Source organism: Spea bombifrons, chromosome 4 (genome assembly GCF_027358695.1).
Source record: "Spea bombifrons isolate aSpeBom1 chromosome 4, aSpeBom1.2.pri, whole genome shotgun sequence".
Classification (NCBI taxonomy): domain Eukaryota; kingdom Metazoa; phylum Chordata; class Amphibia; order Anura; family Pelobatidae; genus Spea; species Spea bombifrons.
In genome coordinates this window covers 26,364,923-26,385,515 of record NC_071090.1, presented here as the reverse complement: position 1 = coordinate 26,385,515, position 20,593 = coordinate 26,364,923, and the positions used below count along the sequence as shown (strand labels likewise).

General features: G+C 40.3%; 1 protein-coding gene across 1 annotated transcript in view; it reads left to right on the top strand.

The window, feature by feature from the left end:
• Window positions 1-19,349, top strand: part of LOC128491172 (organic cation/carnitine transporter 2-like) — an 84,537-nt gene extending 65,188 nt beyond the window's left edge. Inside the window, exons 5-10 of the mRNA XM_053463396.1 lie at window positions 7,541-7,667; window positions 15,176-15,276; window positions 16,785-16,999; window positions 17,323-17,505; window positions 18,306-18,441; window positions 19,187-19,349. Coding sequence (XP_053319371.1) covers window positions 7,541-7,667; window positions 15,176-15,276; window positions 16,785-16,999; window positions 17,323-17,505; window positions 18,306-18,441; window positions 19,187-19,265 — 841 coding nt within the window. The 3' untranslated portion in view covers window positions 19,266-19,349. The remainder of the gene's footprint in view (window positions 1-7,540; window positions 7,668-15,175; window positions 15,277-16,784; window positions 17,000-17,322; window positions 17,506-18,305; window positions 18,442-19,186) is intronic.
• Window positions 19,350-20,593: the final 1,244 nt, after the last annotated feature.

The window sequence follows — 20,593 nt, the reverse complement described above, 5'->3', positions numbered from 1 at the left end:
TATAAATATGTTGAATAAAATTGGTCCCAGAACAGAACCCTGAGGGACACCACTTACCACTTTTGACCAGCTTGAAAATTTACCATTTATAACAACTCTCTGTTCTCTACCTCTAAGCCAATGTTCTACCCAAGAACAAGAATTTGCATCTAGGCCAATTTCTTTCAGTTTGAATACTAACCTATTGTGTGGAACCGTGTCAAACGCCTTGGCAAAATCCAAGTAGATTACATCCACTGCAACACCCTGATCTACACTTCTACTTACTTCTTCGTAGAATGCAATTAAATTAGTTTAACATGACCTATGTTTCATAAAACCATGCTGATTTATGCTAATAATACTATTCTTCCCAAGGAATTCATGAATATTATCCCTAAACAGCCCTTCAAATACTTTCTCAGCCACGGAAGTTAGGCTCACAGGTCTATAATTTCCGGGCACAGAGTTGGAACCCTTTTTGAAAATAGGAACCACATCTGCCTTCCTCCAATCCTCTGGTACAATTCCTGAAAGAAAAGAATCCCGAAAGATTAGAAACAGAGGTTCACTTATTTCCTGACACAGCTCCTTAAGTACTCGTGGGTGAATACCGTCAGGCCCCGGAGCCTTGTTAACATTAATTTTCTTTAGTTGCTGCAGCACCTTGTCCTGGGCCATCCACTCAGTGGTCCTATGTATCTCCATTGCCATAGGTTCCTCCATAACATATACTGAGGAAAAATACTTATTTAAAGTTTCTGCTTTTTCCTGGTCCTCCTTAACCAACACTCCCCTCTCTGTTATTAATGAACCTACGTTTTCATTCTTCGTTTTTTTAGAATTTATGTACTTAAATAATTTTTTGGGGTTAGTTTTGCTCTCTTTGGCAATCACCCTCTCATTTTCTAGTTTAGCCCATCTAATCACTTTTTTGCATGCTTTATTGGCTTCCTTATATCTTATATAGGATGCCTTTGATTCGTCTGATTTAAATGCTGTAAAAGCCATTTTCTTATTTTTAATTTCCTGCTTAACGACCCCACTAAGCCACATCGGTTTCAATTTGTTTCTTTTATATTTGTTTCCTAGTGGTACATACTGAGAAGTGTACCCTGCTAATATTTGTTTGAAAATACTCCATTTTTCCTCAGTATTTTTATCCCTGAAGAGTTTTTGCCAGTCAATAAGTTGTAAAGCTGCTCTTATCTTATTGAAATTGGCCTTCTTAAAATTATACGTTTTAGTATTTCCCATGGGCAATTTCTTTTTTGAGTTTATTTCAAAAGAGACCATATTGTGATCACTATTACCCAAGTGCTCCCCCACTTGAATGTTAGACACAAGATCAACATTGTTTGTTATCACCAGATCCAAACAAGTATCCTTTCTAGTTGGTGCTTGTACCAGTTGTGACATGAAGGTGTCATTTAACAGGCTCAAAAACCTGGATCCCCTTGCAGAACTACTAGTCTCTCTATCCCAATTTATGTCCGGGTAATTAAAATCTCCAATAATTAACGCGTTACCCAGATGTGCAGCTTGTTCTAACAGCTGCTCTTCCTCATCATTATTAACATTAGGTGGTTTATAACATATCCCAACCAGTAGTTATTTTCCTTTTTTTTGCCCCAAGTTGATATCTACCCATAAAGCTTCCACAATTCCCTTGTCGCCTTCAAGATGCTTAATATTTGACTTTAGCTCGTTGCTAACATACAAGCATACTCCTCCTCCCTTCCTGCTTTTTCTGTCCTTCCTATATAATGTATAACCTTTTAAGTTGTTCTCCTATTTGAACATCACAATACCCGGGGTCAAAATTGTCGGTGGTATCCCCTTCTTGTGTCATCACACCGGTATATACATTGGTGTAGCGTTTAGAAACACAATCTATAATGTGACAAAATTGGAATGAGTATGTGGCTACTGTTGTGCTACTGGAGTTATACCAAAAAGTGGGGGGACCTGCTTGTCGTGCGTCTCTTGTAATGGCTACCTGACCCCCCTGGTGACTGGTAGCTTGAGCTGTAGAACCTGTGTGCCCATGAGATCTAATTAATTTTCCCCACATATACGGCAAAATGGTTAATGGCAGCAATGGGATGCCCACCCCCTTGCAAAGGATATGCATTTTAGGAGTCAATTGCTGGAGGATCGTATCCTTTGACTATCTTGCAGTGTGATGCGTGTATCCACGTGGGCTTCCCTTCAACTTTTATTGAGGTAGGTGTTGTTAACAGCACTTGATAAGGGCCCTCGAAACGCGGTTCCAGAGTAGATCGGACGTGTTTCTTCACGACCACCCACTCTCCAGGCAATAGAGAATGGGTACCTTTGAGGGTATTGGGATCTGGAATAGAAGAGAAAACTTGGGCATGTATGTTAGACAACTGAGTAGTCAAAGCAATAACATTTTGCCATTGTTTCATAATTCATTTGCAATTGTTGTGGGAAATACTGGCCTAGTCTGGGACTACTTCCGAAAAGTATTTCGTGTGGAGTGAGTTTGTGTGATGCAGATGCCTTTGGCGTATGTCTGATAGCAAACGATAGCACGATGGGTAGACACTGTACCCAATTTAGACCAGTCTCTTGAGTCATTTATAGCATTTTTGACTTGATTATACCATTCAGTCTTTCCACTTTCCCGCTACTCTGAGGTCTGTAGGGAGTGTGGAAAGCGAGATGTGAACCTATAATCTTCCACACTTCTTGGGTGATGTTTGCAGTGAATGCAGGTCCCTGATCGCTTTCTATGACCTCAGGGACCCCAAAGCGACAAATAAGTTCTTGAATGAGTTTCTTGGCGGTAGTGGGTGCGGTTTGGTTTCGTACTGGATAGGCCTCTGGCCATCCAGAAAACACATCGACCACTACCAGTACATATTGAAATGTCTGACACATCGGCATTTGAATGTGGTCAATTTGAATCCGTTGGAAAGGGTATTGATCATTCGGTAAACATTTAGGCGGTGTAGGTTCTGTTCTTCCGGTGTTACACTGAGCACAAAGTAAACATGATTCGGTGGTTCGTGCTAGCATCGGGGTGATTCCTGGTGCGATCCAGATTTTGTCGATAATCTCCTTCATAATGGTTTTAGACTGATGCGTCGGTCCATGAGCTAGTGATGCGACTAAAGGATATAAAGTCCAGGGTAAACAAAGATATTGGCCTCTGGCCCAGGCTCCCCGCTCATCCTTGGATGCTCCTTCTTGTATCCATTGATTTTGTTCCTTGGTTGAAGCTTGTTGTTGTAACTGAATTAAAATATCCCAGTCTAATTCCATTGGTGCTTCCTTGGTCACCGTCATTAAAGGGACTGCTGAGTCTTCATTGAGGGCTGCTTGCTTGGCTGCTAAGGTGTTTCCTTTTGCTTCCATAGTGCCAGCCCGTGAGTGTGCCTTGACTTTGATCACTGCAACTTGTTTCGGGAGTAGGGCCGCAGTCATCAAAGCTTCAACTGCTTTCCCGTTCTTGATTGGAGTCCCTGCTGCGGTGATATAATCTCTTGCCTTCCAGATGACTCCAAAATCATGTACAACTCCGAAGGCGTACCTGGAATCCGTATAGATATTTGCGGTAGAATCTTTAGCCATAATGCAGGCCTCGGTGAGGGCAGCTAGTTCAGCCTCCTGAGCCGACTGATCCGGTCGTAGAGCTTTTGCACAGAGTACAGTGGTGTCAGTCGTAACCGCCATTCCCGTATGGAAGCGACCCTTGTCATCTGCATATCTGGAGCCGTCCACAAATCGGGTACATTCTGGGTTTGAGAGTGGGGTATCCTGTATGTTCGGAGGCGAACAGACTTCCGCTTGCATCATGGTCAGACAATCATGTGGATCGTCCTCGGGTGGTACATCTGGAAAATCGACATTTGATGACTGTGTATGCCACAATAGCTGTTCCTGAAGATCTTCTTCTGTGGCTAGATCAATAAAATCTGTAGACGGAATATCAGTATACTCCCCCCTTGGAAATGGAAGGAGGGCAGCCGGATTGAGAACATTGCATCGTTGAATAGTAACATTGTCGGGCAACAACAGACTCCCTTGGAGACAAAGATGACGCTGAGCAGTGAGATATCTGGGTTGGGTCTGTTGTAAAATAGCTGAGATGTCATGTGGAGCTAGAATTGTCAAGGGATGTCCGAGGACAATATCTGAAGTGACGTCCAGAAGACAGCTGGCAGCGTGAATAGCCCTTACACAGGAGGGTGTCGCGTGAGCAACTGGGTCCAATCGTTTGGAGTAGAATCCGAGGGGACGATGTCGACCACCGTGCATCTGAGTGAGAACGCCTGTGGCATGGCCTTGCCGTTCCATAACATAGAGACGGAATGGAAGAGAATAGTTCTGAATTCCTAAAGCTGGAGATGAGGCAATCATTTGTTGTAGAGCGTCGAATGAGTCCAGTGCCTCTGGTGTTAAATAAAAAATTGTTGGTAGTTCTCGAGGTATACAGTCATATAGTGGTTGCATTAGAACAGAAGCGTCGGGAATCCAGGGACGACAGTATAAAATGAGACCCAGAAAGGTCTGTAGCTGATGTGGAGTTTCTGGCGGAGCCAACTCCAGGATGGCCTTTTTCCCGTGCCATTGTAAAGTGTTTACGGCCTTTGGTAATACAATGTCCCAGAAAAATCACTTTTTGAAGGCATAACTGTAGTTTCGATTTGGAGACCTTACAGCCAGCTGTAGCTAGAAAATAGAGTAGGTCCAGGGTAGTTTCTTGACACGTGGATGGGTCTGGAGCACAAAGAAGTAGGTCATCCACGTATTGCAGGAGCTCAACTTCCGGGTGAGCGTCTTGCCATGAAGAAAGCACAGAAGACATAGCTTTGCTGAAACTGGACGGACTGTTTTGAGCTCCTTGTGGCATCACCGTCCAGGTGTATTGCCGACCAGCATGTGTGAATGCAAAAAGATATTGACACGAAGGGTGTAAAGGAATGGAGAAAAAGGCATTAGCAAGATCAATTACAGTGAACCAGGATGCCGTAGGTGGAATGCTGGATAGAAGAGTATGTGGATTTGGCACAATAGGGGTATCCAGAACTGTGGCTTCGTTGACAGCGCGTAAATCTTGTACCATCCTGTACACTGGAGGTTGGCCTTTGATCTGCTTCTTTTTGACTGAATACAGCGGAATATTGCAAGGAGAAGTAGTAGGTATTATTGCACCGGATTCTAGGAGTGCAGCTACTTGAATAGATATTGCATCTAGTTGGGCCACTGATAAAGGATATTGGGCCTTGTATGGAAGAACGTTAGGATCCTTAAGCACAACTTGTACTGGTGTGACGTTGAGTCGTCCAATGTCCAGAGGCCCACAAAATAGCTGGAAGATTGTCAAGCAATTTGTTTAGAACGTCTGGGGGCTCATCTTGAGGTGGATCATGTATTACTGCCATAAGCATTACAGGTTTCTTCAGGGGCGAGAGCAGTATTGAGAGTGACAGTTCCATTCTCAGTAAAAGAGATATTAGCTTGGATTTTGCTGAGAAAATCCACTCCTAGAAGATTGAAAGGGCACGTGGCTTTCCAATAAAGCCTTTATTCAATTGTTGAACTGCTCCAAATTATGTGAATATAAATGTACGTGCACGGAGAGGGAAATAAGACACACGACACACTCTGGTTCAGGTCCAAAATCACTCTGCTTTACTTTGTTTATATTATAGATTATATAGTGTCCGGAAAGAGGGACATCAGGTTCCGTAAAGCTTATTAATTGGTTAATCCTGAAACTATGCGGAAATAGGCAGAAAGGCAGAAAACAGTTAGAAGCAAATATTAGATACTTTCCTGCAACTAGATATAGCCAGGATGGCGCTTGCGGTTAGTAAAATATAGATAACTGAATACACTGCTACTTGCGTCTCTCACGTATCTGCGTGAGGTGTAACCCTTTATTGGTCGAGGCCAGCTTATATTCATTAAAGCAATAAGCGTTTCTTGCTGATATATTCTAGTTCCATAACAGGTCGGCGTGACAGAGACTGTCCTGGTGTGTGTGTGTTTGGGGGTCGGCGTGACAGAGCCTGTCCTGGTGTGTGTGTTTGGGGGTCAGTGTGGCAGAGCCTCTCCTGGTGTGTATTTGGTTGGCGGTTTCCTGGCACTTTACTTACTGCAGGAATAAATAGAACTATTTAATTTTTACTTATCCAGAGATAAAACGCCTCCTGAATTTTTTAGTCACTTCAGAGGACAAAACTTTCTTGGCCCAGAAATCATTGAGAGGAAAAGTAAAGGTTTCGTGTTATTTACTCTGTTTCAATCTGTATATTTTATTCAAGTGGATTAGTGGCACTAAATTGTGGCTTCGGGTGTCACGTGTATGATTACTTTTTTTTTTTTTTGTGTGTGTACTGATAACTCCCAGTCCCATCACATAAGATTCTATCCTATATTACCTGTCGAGCACTGATGTCATCTTTATCCAGGTGTATCAGGGGGTATAAGGCGTATCAGGCACAGTGACATATGTGGGAGGCAGCGTGGCATATGTGGGGGTAGAGTGGAGTGGTATATGTGGGAGGCAGCGTGGAGTGGTATATGCGGGAGGCAGTGTGGAGTGGTATATGCGGGAGGCAGTGTGGAGTGGTATATGCGGGAGGCAGTGTGGAGTGGTATATGCGGGAGGCAGCGTGGAGTGGTATATGTGGGAGGCAGCGTGGCATATGTGGGGGTAGAGTGGAGTGGTATATGTGGGAGGCAGCGTGGAGTGGTATATGTGGGAGGCAGCGTGGAGTGGTATATATGGGAGGCAGCGTGGAGTGGTATACGTGGGAGGCAGCGTGGAGTGGCATATGTGGGAGGCAGCGTGGAGTGGTATACGTGGGAGGCAGCGTGGAGTGGCATATGTGGGAGGCAGCGTGGAGTGGCATATGTGGAAGGCAGCGTGGAGTGGTATACGTGGGAGGCAGCGTGGAGTGGTATACGTGGGAGGCAGCGTGGAGTGGTATACGTGGGAGGCAGCGTGGAGTGGTATACGTGGGAGGCAGCGTGGAGTGGCATATGTGGGAGGCAGCGTGGAATGGTATACGTGGGAGGCAGCGTGGAGTGGTATATATGGGAGGCAGCATGGAGTGGCATATGTGGGAGGCAGCGTGGAGTGGCATATGTGGGAGGCAGCGTGGAGTGGCATGTGGTAGGCAGCGTGGCATGTCTGGGCTCAAATGTGCATCAATTGTGGGGGCTGGTTGGGAAATAAAGACAAGAAATGCATTTTATCAAAGTTTTTTTAATCTGCTGTTTTTTATTTAACAACATTTGTTTATTAAATTATTTTAAATAAATGAAAAATTTACATTCTTTTTTTTTTATCCGATTAATCGAAAAAATAATCGGCCAACTAATCGATTATGAAAATAATCGTTAGTTGCAGCCCTATCATATAATAATCTGCAGTCCATGTTACTTGATGATAGCATAAAGGTGTAAACTGCCTCATTCCACTATACGAAATGTGTATAATGTATGGCACCGTTAACCAGTGCAATGTTTTCTCTGTGATTTCCATTTCTAACTTAATTTGACATTTTATGTTTGGATACAGGATAATTCCAGAATCGCCCAGATGGCTCATATCTCAGGGCAGAATTGGGGAAGCAGAAGACATCATACAGAGGGCGGCCAAGAAAAATGGTATCACTGCACCAGAAATAATATTTAATGTTGCAGAGGTAATTGACTTATTGTTGGTAGCATTTGTTTATCTTTTGACCTCCAAAAAAGAATTGTAGAAGAAGTTTTGAAGATGGGTGGATGGGGGTGCTTTTGAGCTAAAGCATGAGATAGCTCATGTAACAGTAGATAAGAAATTTAGAACTTGCGAGGCAGTCAAGCATTGATTTGTGCACTGGGACACAGCCATGCTGAAATATAAAAGGGCCTTCCCCAAACTGTTCCCACAAAGTTGGAAGCATAGCATTGTCCAAATTGTCTTGGTAGGTCCCCTTCATGGGTTAATTTTTTTCACTGGATCACTTAACTAGTAGGCCATGGAGGAGCAGTAGATTTTGTCTTTAGACACTCTCCCTCAAAGAGTTTTTGGTTTTGAACATTAAAATAGTTGAACTGATAAAGCAATGGTTGAATGACAAAAGGTTCTAGTTGACATATATCCCAGGTACATCAATGATCTGTATTGGGACCTATACAATTTAATATTAGTGATATTCCAAAAGATCTTTAATACATAGGTCTGCAACAGAGTAGACGTTCCTGCTGGAACAAGCCAAATGGCAAATTATTTTACTAAATTAGAAGAATAATCAAGAGTGTGGCAGCTGCAGTTTAATGCACTTGATATGTAATATTCCCAAGGCAAAATCTAGCAGATCCTATCTTGGATAGCGTCAAAAGTAGGGGTACTTAAATAGTAAGGCAGTAAGCTATTGCATAAGGGATGATCGGGCATTCCCTTCTGGGAGACGTCACTGCTGTCAGAACCAGAAAGTCAGAAGAGGACAGGATATCACCTACAGGATCTATCTACTGGCCGATCACACACATTGCAATGCCCAATGCAAGTCTGTGTAGACTTGCAGGGTGATAAGTGTGATCAGAGCAGGGCGATCGCAGAGAAGAGAGCGAGAAATATTGTTTCTCCCTCTTCCTACAAGTGGAAAAAGTAAAAAAAAAAAAAAAAAAAAAAAAAAAAAAAAAAAAATTCAATATGGACTAGAACAATACAATAATTTGTATTTTGTAAGTTAAAACAGATTATGTTTGTTCACTTATTTTAACATACATTTATATATAAATGCTGGTAATTCAGAAGGGTTCACTTTTTCTTGGCACTGTATATATCTTTGGAGTAAAGGCAGCCCAAAGTATTTTACTAGGAGCATTTGGACAATGCAAACCATTTTGTCACCAATCCCTAGCCGTAACAATCATTTTATTTGCTTTTTTCCCCAACGGATCTGTGTTGTGTTTTGTTTTTTTTTGGCGGGGGGATTGTTTGTGCAGATTAAATGTAACTGCAAAGAAGCCAACCAAAATGTATTCTGCTCCATCTTCCGATTATAGAAATACCCCACCTGCATAGGTTTTTCATGGGTTTTGGAAGTTGCGGAGCACAACATGACCATTCCAATTTTCACGTTTTATTTTGTGAGACCTATATCTCATTTGGGACACTTTTAGCAGCCCGCCAGCACAAAATACTGGAGGGCAGACAAACCATGGTGTTTTGCTAGGGGCATTTAAACACCATTCGCTACCAAAATTAGCTGTAACATTAATTTTAGGTATGTTTTTCACTAAACACGCAAAACAAAACATGGCAATATCTTCAGTGCTGGGTTAGGGGACTGTTCTATAACACGAAGATCCAGATCCCGCGCAGCGCTGCAGGGGACCTGAATCCTCCTCTCTTACAGCCGGTGGGCATCTGTGTGATGCACGCAGACAACTTCTGCTGCTGCCGGCACTTCTGCTGGGGTTTCATTGACTGAGCACCGGAAGGGTCACGTCACGCCGGTGCTCCACCATAGAAGCCGTATTAGTCCAGTGGTGTCAATATCAAATAACAGATGAAATAAGTATCTTGTGATAATCTTTTTTATTGGACTAACAGAATTTTGGAATGACAAGCTTTTGGGAGCTCTTCTCCCTTTCTCAAGTCTAAAACATTTCTGAGCAAAACGACACATAGAATCCAATGTTGTGTGGCAGGGGAGGGGGACTTACTGCCCAGAATCTGATAAGGGAGGATGAGATGTTGTAAAAGTATGTGTCCATCCAGAGGGTTATAAATGAGTAGGGGACTAGAATCACTTATACCAACCAATCCCTGCATGGGTACATTCTACATGCTTCCCAAAATCCACAAAGCAGGTAATCCAGGCAGACCTATAATTACAGGTATGGACACACTCACAGAACCCTAAAACCTCTTGTCATCAACACCAACAGCTTCATAAAAGACACCACTGACTTCCTCAACAAACTCAACCAAATCACCAACCTCCCTGCTAACACCATCTTAGTAACCATGGATGTGGAATCCCTGTACAGTAACATTCCACATAAAGATGGCATTAAAGCCTGTTCACATTTTCTCTATGGCACTGACAACCAAAAATACAACCCCCGAATCATCACAGAACTGGTAAAATTCATCCTCACAACTACTTTACTTTCAACAATGAGATCTACCTACAAATTATGGGGACGAAGATGGCACCCCATTATGCCAAGCTTTTCATGGCAGACCTAGAACAGAGATTCCTTGAAACACAGGACACCAAACCACACAAATATTACTGCTACGTCGATGACATCTTCATCATTTGGACCCAAAGTGAGGCAAAACTGAAACAATTCCATGACTCTTTTAACTCATTCCACCCCTCAATCAAACTAAAAATGGAATACACCACAAAATTGTAAACTTTCTGGACACTATAGTAAGATGTCCCAATCGTACAACCCACACCTTTCTCTACAGACAACCCACAGGCAGATGCAGCAATCTCCACAAATCCAGCTTTCACCCTTCCCATACTAAGCGGGGCATCATCTATAGCCAAGCAACCAGGTACCATCGAATATGCTCTGTGACTCCAACGACCGCAGTCTGCATCTAAACGACCTCTCCAAATCTATGAAACAGGCTACAAATCAAAAACTATCAACAAACAAATCAACTCTGCTCTCAAAGTTCCATGTGCATACCTGCTACAATACAGAGAAAAAAGAATCTCTACACGTGTACCACTTGTAGTCACCTATAACCCAGCGTTTGAAGAAATCCGGAAAGTCATTAAAGACCTACAGCCAATGCTAGCAGCAGATGAGACACTAAAAACATCTTCCCTGAAAGCCCCATTTTGGCCTTCAGACAACCCCCAAACTTGCATCAAAAATTAATTAACCGGAAACAACCCACTGACAGAATGAATAAAGAAAAAGGGACCACACCACGCAAAAGGCCCCGCTGCAAACTGCGCCAACACATGTGCACAGACAACATAGCCACCCACAACAGCAAGACCTACAGTATTAAAGGATCATACACCTGCACATCTAGCAATGTAGTGTATATGATACAATGCACTAAATGTGACCTAGGATGCTACATTGGAGAAACCAGCCAGCAATTAAATGGCAGAATGACCATTCAATCAAGGACCTAAAAATCAAAGTACTGAAAGGGGACTTCAGTAATACCAAAGAGACAAACTTTTGAAGTCAGAAAGATTCAGCTATTCAACAGCAAGAATAGAGGACTCAATGCCGATTTAGGTTTCCTGTCTCATTACACAGGTTTTACATAACCCCTCCCACCTGCTATGTGTACTGTATTTTTAAGTGCATCATGTTCATCTATGTTTACTTGTATATATGACAACATGTGTAGACATATACATTCCCATCCCTATATTCATCATGGCATTCCTATTCCCTGTATGTGAGCACTAGCATCTTCATTTTTTTTTTCTTTCTGTGTCAATTTGTCTTTAGCAGTGCTACCCCCCCTCTCAAAATTCCCTACTCAGAACATTTATGACCCTCTGGAGCAGGCATGTCCTAATTCTGACCCGAGGGCCAATTCCAGACTGATAAGGCCCTACAGATAAGTTGCCCAAATATAGATCTGTTTTTTTGATATTAAAGGCTTTAATGAGTGATTTAACACCTGTTTAGATTTGTCATCCAAGTCACAAAAGGAAAAGTATGCCCTTTTCAATAAACTTTGCATAAAATAGTTAATTTGCATTTCATTTTAATGGTTCAAAGAATGTCAGGCAAAATGGTCGGCCCTCGCAAATGTTCACTTCATCAAATCTGGTACTCTTCGAAAAAAGTTTGGACATGCCTGCTCTGGAGGGACACATACTTTTACAACATCTCACCCTCCCTTATCAAATCTGGGCAGTAAGCCCCCATCCTCTGCCACACAACATTGTATGTATATATGGCAACATGTGTAGACATATACATTCCCATCCCTATATTCATCACTGCATTTTCCTATTCCCTGTATGTGAGCACTAGCATCTTCATTTTTTTTCTTTCTGTGTCAATTTGTCTTTAGCAGTGCTAACCCCCCCCCAAAATTCCCTACTCATTTATGACCCTCTGGATACATACCGTATTTGCTCGATTATAAGACGACCCCCAAAATCTGAATATTAATTTAGGAAAAAAAGAAAAAGCCTGACGACCCTATAGGAAAAAAGGTTTTCCAGTAAATGTTAATTCATGTAAACTATGTAAACTATTTTTTTTAAATAAAAGCTATGATTAAGAAAAATATTGTTTTTATTTACTTTTATTTTCCAACCTGCCCCCCCCCAGTTATGCACATCTGCCCCCAGGCTTGCCACTATGCCCCAGAAATGCCTTATACCCCCTATATGCTACTGTGCCCCATGATATGCCTTTTAACCCTCTAAATACCACTGTGCCCCATGATATGCCTTTTGACCCCATATGTGCCACTCTGCCTCCAGAAATGCCTTATACCCCTATATGCCACTCTGGCATTTAGGGGGTTAAAAGGCACATTATGGGGCAGAGTGGCATATAGGGAGGTATAGGGCATTTCAGGGGCAGAGTGGCGTATAGAGGGTTAAAAGGCATTTCTGGAGGCAGAGTGGCATTAAGGGGGTTAAAAGGCATTTCATAGAGCACTCTGCCTACAGAAATGCCTTATGTCCCCCATTTAACACTCCCCCGCCCTAACTTACCGGTGCTTCTGATTCCGCCGTGTGTAGTTGTTGTAAGAGAGAATTGCTATGGACGCAGACAACCCCCGCTTATAAACGCACCTCCTTCCGGCTGCAGCGGAAGTTGTCTATGCGAATCGCGTAGACGTCTGAACGCTGCCGTGACTACCCTGGATCCAGGAGTTGTAAATAGGAGAAAAAATAGGAAGTTACAAACCATTAATCTTCCTTAGAAAGCTATGAAAATCGCAGGTTTCATCAGATTTCAAATACGCGTGCAACACTCATCAGATAATGAAACTCACAACTCCCTTTGCTGTGATGTAATCAAGATGCATTTTTTTCCCAGGACTACCTAGGCAGTTGGTAGATACCTAACTTACCCTGCATTCCCTCACATGATATAATGTTAAAATTACATAAATATATTTATTTCCCTGTATTTGCATGTTATAAAAGTAACAAAACATTTTTTTTATTTTTTTTTTCCCCTTATTTTTTTTTCACCCTTATAATTATTTTTATAATCCACAAAAACTCATTGATATATCTTATTCAATATATCATTTTTTATTCTTATTTTTTATGAGGAAGTTTACGGGGAGGGGGGCACTGACACCTGCATATTAGCAAGAATCTAACTTTTTTCCAGACATGCTGCTCGTCTCTCTCCCAATAAAACAGCTGACAGTATGCCGCCACTAAAAGGCAGCAATCAGATTTCAGGTTTACTTTTACTCTTAGAGAAGCTGTGATTGGTCACAGACTGATCAGTTGCTTTCTCTGTACTCTAGTGGAAGCTTAAGTGTTAAGGTTTAAATGTAAAGCTTTTTTCTTTAATGAAAGTGGTTGGAACTTTAATGATTAAAATACTGCAGTTTAATCTACTCCTACATAAATAACTATTAATCTACTATTAATCTACTATTAATCTACTCCTACATAAATAACTATTAATAGGTCACGAAGTCACAAAAAGGTGATTCTCAAATGTTGTGAGCTATGCAGTTCAGTTTACTTGTCAATGCTAGGAGTGTATTATACCTGAGTTATTTTACACAGGTACATTCTGTATTCTTTGTAAGAAAATGTCAAACTGTGTTGTCTGTACTCAATTGCAGTCTGACATGCATTTTTACATACAGGGCTTTTTAGTCGTTTATAGATTAATAACATCCTGCAGAGCATGTCATGGAAATGATAATTGTTTCTTTCTATTCTGCATATTTGTGGACCTTGCACTTTCTCGTGTATGGTTATCAAGAGATAAACTTGCAAGGTGTACTCTGACCCTGTTTTCCATTAACTCTGTGGATAATGTCTGCATTTTTACTGCAAGGGTTGTGGATTTGGCCATGGTATTCAAATATAGAGATGTAAGCATTGTGTGGTTAATAATAAAGCAGATTAAAAAATGATTTGCAAGCGGGACAAGCCCCTTGTGCAGTGTTTTCTTTTCACCGGTTAACCCCTTCAGGACTGGGGACCCTCCCCCCATGTTTGCACTAAATGACCAGGGCAGTTTTTCTGCTTTTGTCATGTCTTTATTCAACTGTGATTGCCCACTAATTCATTTAGTGCACCCACACACAATATATATTGTTTTTTTCAGCACAAGTAGGGCTTTCTTTTGAAATAATTGTATATAAAAGATCATTTAGTATGAAAAATACTTTGGGGAATATTAGGAAAAGAAATGTTTTCACAGTTTCACCTATAAAAACTATATATAACCAGTCCACATGGGGAAAAAAACCCTCCAAAAGTGTATTCAGGTATTTGTCCTGTTTTTGGAAACACCATATATGCCTGGTGTTTTCATTTATATTGGTACTTACAGGGTTAAATATGAATGCATCTCTGTTTCTATACAAGATTTTTTTTTTTTAAATATGCTGGGAGTTGCGCCCCTATAGCGACCAGTATACATTTGACATTCCGAAGTATTTTACTAGGGGCATTTTAACACTTTTGATTTAACCGTTTTAGTGCCAATCTTTCCTAAACATTTTCAGTAAAATTTTTAACAAACCCATTCTATCCAAATACAGTATTTCAGTAAATTTTCCCTAGGTACATGAAATTGAAACAACTTGTGATTTGTATTCAGAAAAATATGGTTTATTTTGTAAAAACTGAAAACTTCAGCCACACTAAAGCATGCAATGTACCATTTTGATTTTGTTTCCAATGAAGTGAGCTATTGATCACCACTGGTGTTCCTGTCTGACAAATATGTTCTTCTGGTTAAAATAATTAATGTTTCTATGGTTAAGTTTTGATGCTTAAATCTCCTGAATCTTTATTGCTACCCAACAGGTACGCATTGATCTGCAGACATAAGAAAATGGTATATTGCTATTTTATAGGGGTTTCTACATGCTTACCTAGATATGCAAAATGTTCAGTGTTCACTATAGTATAATATGTATTAAAAATACATATATATTACATATATATATATATATATATATGCAATATATGTAAAATACACAATTCTTTTGTTTCAGATGCAGTATCTAAAAGATCAATCTCACAAAACTCACACATTTCTAGACTTACTGAAGACCAAGAATATCCGCATAATCACGCTTTTATCTATTTTGCTTTGGTAAGTCATGAAGTGAAACTTTATGGTGGTACATTTGTTTCACACACGTTGTACTTCAGGTATAAACACCCCAATATGTGTTCAGTAACATCTCCTGAGCGCAGTGATACCCCCCATGCATGGGTTTGTTGGGTTATTTGAGAGGTAAAAGGCCGCCTTTGTGAGGTGTGTATTTTTTTGCCATTGAGACATCTGATCCTACTGCCCCCATGTCCCATATTTGGGACATCTTTGAACCCGGCCAATTCAATTTACCCTGTCAAATCATACATTTTTTAATACTAGACACCCTATGGTGTAATGCCAATATTTTAACTCTTTCCATGCGGGAATTATTGTGAAGATAAAGAATTGTAGGACTTGCTTATTAAAAACTTTCTTTTTTTTGGTGGCAGTGAGGATTTTTACATGTTACCATATTTTTGAAAAATTTTTTGTTTAACATTTTTGAACAATATTTTTTTTTTCTTTTTCTAATCACTCTGATTAGTGAGCTGGGCTCCATTGACCTTGAATGGTTGGATGCAGTAACTGCATTCAACTTGCAGGGGGAGCTCAAGAGTTCTCAAGAGGGTCTGGATAGACCCTCTGTGAACTCATATCTATTGTTAATGCCATCCTGTGAATGACGGCAATCCTCGGAGCAATCACAAGGCTATCGGGGTAGGGGGGTAGTGTTACTGACATGCCTCGATACCAAGGCATGTCAGCAACACAGTTCATGCTTAGGAAGTGATTCCGATCGCTTCCTAAGCTGTTTTAGCCCGCCGGTGCTGCGTCGGCCATTTTTCTTCCGGGGAGGGCTTTCCTCACTTGTGAGGTTTCCGTGGATGCTGCAAAGCCGCGGCGATGCAGCTATTTAACGGCAGCCCGTACATGTACGGGCATTGTCGTTATCTCGTTGCACGGCAACCCCGTACATGTATGTGGATTGTCATTAAGGGGTTAAAGTGAACTATTAATATTTATTTGTATAGCACCAATAATTTACACAGCGCTTCTTACAATGCATACAGTATATTCAAGGGTTAAGACAAGACTAGAATTAACAGACTTAGACAAACCAATACAGTAGATGGAGAGGGCTCTGCTCGCAAGCCTGCCATCTTGGGGTGAGGACAAACATAAGGCGTACAGAAAGGTTAGAGGTAGTGTGGGGTTGTATCAGTGACAAGGACGTTTTAGGAAGTCTGTCTAAGCTTAGCTACAACTTAGAGTTGATGTTGGTTGATACGCTGCTCAAATACATGTGAGCAAATATGGTGTTCGTATTTCTGACAAAATAGATGTACCAGGTAGACCTAGAAGAAGACCTCCCGTCACTAAAGACTGAAAAGGAAGTTACAGATAAAAATAAAGTAAGGGGGAACCAAAGGAGGGAAACAAGAAGATACTGCAGTAGTGTTGTGGGAGAGAGGCACTGGTTATAAAGCCAAATCCCCCTTCCGCAGCTACATGCTAATTAAATTAGCCTTATATATGTATTATGCTCTTCATTTTTTCCCTAGGATGATCATATCTGTAGGATACTTTGGCTTATCCCTCAACACCCCCAATTTGCATGGTGATCCTTACGTCAACTGTTTCCTCTCTGCCATTACCGAAGTTCCTGCTTATATTATAGCATGGCTGCTCCTCCGAAACTTTCCTCGCAGGTACTCTACGTCAAGCACACTGTTTCTGGGTGGAGTTGTTCTTCTCTTCATACAGCTAGTCCCTCCAGGTGTGTTGTTTGTTATGATTCTATTTATCTTGCCTGTACATGAATGCTATAAAGACCTACTATGATTATATGCTTTGACATGGTGTGGATTACTTTAAGATGATGTAGTTAAATTACTGTGATAGTAAAAAACCACGATTTCTATGCTAGAGCACACCCTAGGGTAATTCTGATGTATATGTTCCGTGCCAAGTATCAAACATTCACACCCTACTAATTAATTTTGTATTGTACAGGGCAACTTTTATATAGCAAACTGTATGTAACTGGGGATGGGAATTTGTGTGATATATGTGGATCGGTTACCCTGCGTGTTGTTTCAGAATTTGGGATCCTGTCCATCGTGCTAGTTATGCTGGGAAAGTTTGGAATTACATCAGCTTTCTCCATGGTCTATGTGTACACTGCTGAGCTCTACCCAACTGTAGTGAGAAACATGGGTGTTGGCGCCAGTTCAATGGCCTCCCGCTTGGGCAGCATCTTATCTCCTTACTTTGTTTACCTTGGTGAGTCCAGAATCCAAAATCCCCCCTGCAAAGTACTTCAATTGTTATGTTGATTATTTATTACGGTTTTTATGCTCACATCAGTATAGATAATGTCTGTCTGCCAATTTTGTGCCATTTTAATTATTCCTTAATGTTCTCAAAGCCATTAAGCCTTTTTATAAAAATATACAGTATATGTGTATATATATATATATATATATATATACATTACATATATATATATATATATATATATATATATATAAAATGAATAAAATACACAATTTTTGTACCTGCTGCACTCCTGCAAACATGCTGCAGATTACAGGTTTACAGAGAAAAGGAGCATATATAGAACTACAGATTTTGGACCTAATCGCTCCATACCCACTGTGTTTTGGAGCATGATCTACTCTTGGCATAGTGCCAAAGTGGTTTGTTTACTTAAGGGAAATGTTCTGGTTGTAACTAAAGTAGTGTCAAGTATGTTGTGTAATGTAATTTAAGGCGGTGGGGTGTGCTCGATGTATTATGCTGATATGATGATAAGTGAAGTAATGAAATGAAGTAATAAATACCCCATATATGGTGAATATGAGATGGGTAAATGCTCAGTAACACTTTATTCTGTTCGGCTTGCTTCTATGGTTAGAACTACCATATAGTGACCTGTATAGCTGCTTAGGGCAATGAGCTAGTAGAGTATTGCTGCCATGTTCTCGCCTATGAAGGAGGTGCTGTGTACCTATATTGCCTAGGGCCCAACATACCTTAGTGATTGCCCTGCGTGTTTCACATTGTCACACTATGTTTTCTAGGTGCCTATGACAAGTATCTGCCTTTTATCCTCATGGGTAGCCTTACAGTCTTAATTGGTGTCTTTACCCTGTTTCTCCCTGAAAGCCATGGCATGCCTTTGCCAGATACCATTGAAGAAATGCTCAGAGTGAAAGGGTATGTCTGAATATGATTTTTTTTCTTGCTTGCTACTCTCGTGTTATTTGCAGGACTACTTATAAACGTATTTATAAGTTTATACATACCTAAAATGTGTATAGATAATACAGGACAGCACACACCCACGATCCTAATTTTTTTCCCCCAATGTCCAGCTCTTGGTATCTGTAGCACGGTTTTACACAAAATGTAGCTCTTGCGTATATACATAGGTAATAATAAACTGAAAGGAGAAACACATGTCCCTGCACGATATATTAACCTTCAGTCAGCTCCAGCTGTGGCTTGGTGAATGCTGTATATGCATGAAAAGCATCTTTTATTGATTTTATTTGGTATCGTGCTACAAATTTCATGCCAGCTGGAAGTTGCTATGAAGCCACTCCTTTTGTTTACAAAATAAAACCTAAAATTGGTCTACCTACAAGCTACTCATTTGTATCATAAATTAGAGAAAATCATCTGCATGTGCTGTCTTGGAATTTGCCCTTTGAATCGATTTAGCTTAAGGCTTATCCTTTAAAAGTCAATCTTGCCACAAAACACAAGCTTGCTGCTAATAATTATTATTATAGATTTGAGGTTGAATAAATGTGGCAACAAGAAGCACAATACTTTTTTCAAAACCTCTGAGATCCTCAGTCATTAGAAAACCAGATGCAATAGGGGAGTTGCATTTAAACCGTAAAAGTGAAACTGGAGCAATTTCCATTTTGTATTGTTTGTTCTTTCTCTCTTTCAGATTTAGGTATAAAGCAGGAACAAGACTTCCAAAAAAGAATAAAGGAAATCACAAGATACTTTCAAACACAGCATTGTAGGGCAAAGCTTAACAAACCTGAGGGAAATTTTGGGGAGACTTAACGCCTGAAGTGAACAAACACATAGCAGAGCCTATACCTCAAAACTATGTACTACAATATTTATTTAACTAAAACCCCCTATTTCACACTGTTAGTATGTACCTTGTAAATGGTTGCCATTAAAACTGTAAAACTGAATGTTTGAGGAGAAGCCAATGTCAACAAGTGTTTTTTTGTCTTTGTATTTAAGGCTTTCTGTTTTGACATTCCATGTTGATCTGATATACAGAGCTAAACAATTCAGAATGAAGATTATTTCGTAATATGAATTATTCAGGGTCAAATTAAATTTTGGAAAAGAAATGTATAGCATTGTTCTGTGAAGCTTTGGTATTTTTGTAATGTATGCTCTGTATTTATAGAGAATATGACAGTACTGTTTTATAGTTTATCTCCGTGTGCAAAGGAACCAAAATGTACCTTGACAACAATGAATATGTTTGTATCTGTCCGCTAATCTACTTGTTTTCTAAGGCATTGGTTTTCATGCATCTCTCGGAGCCAAAGGTTTGGACCCTGCTTAACTTTTTTTTTTTTTTTTTACTTTAGTATAACAACTTGATGCAGAAATGTATTTTAACACACAACATATAGTTTTAATGTAAAATAAATCTTTCTGGTTCAATACCCTGTATAAGTATCAAATGGGTCCTAAGGCAATTAACTATTCTATTGTATCCCTTGAAGAGCCGGGTACTCTTAAGTTATTGAGAAGATAAACCCTTTCAGACTTTGATACCTTGGCAGTTAAGCTTGTAGTCTTCATCAGTATTTCTTGACTTGTGACACATGTAGTACTTGGGTTAATTTTTGTGTGCCAATTGTGTATTTTTTTCCAAAACTATTTCATAGGAAATGGTTGTAAGTGTACTTACTGATGAAAAGTCATAGTTTAGGGGTGGGGGGTACTTATTTGCACAAACCAGATAGGCTTATCAATGCTGGTCCTCAAAGGTTTTGTACAGATTTTCAGGATCAGTCTTTCAGACTTCTGTTAATTAAAGAATAGCATGTCCATGTGAGGAGGAAAAAATATACTAATCTAAAGTTTAACTATTTCACTGTAATACCAGAGGTTGGTAGCCACAGTCTGTCCTTCACTGAACTACATACATAAACAGCTGCAGACTATTTTTTTTACTACTCTGTCGTATTATATTAAAGTACTATGTGCACATGCATGTACACAGTAGCAGTCATGCACTTACTGTTAAACATATTTAGTGAAATAGATTTGTGACAAAAGCGGCTGTTTTGTTGTTTATGGATTCTCAACCATTTTCATC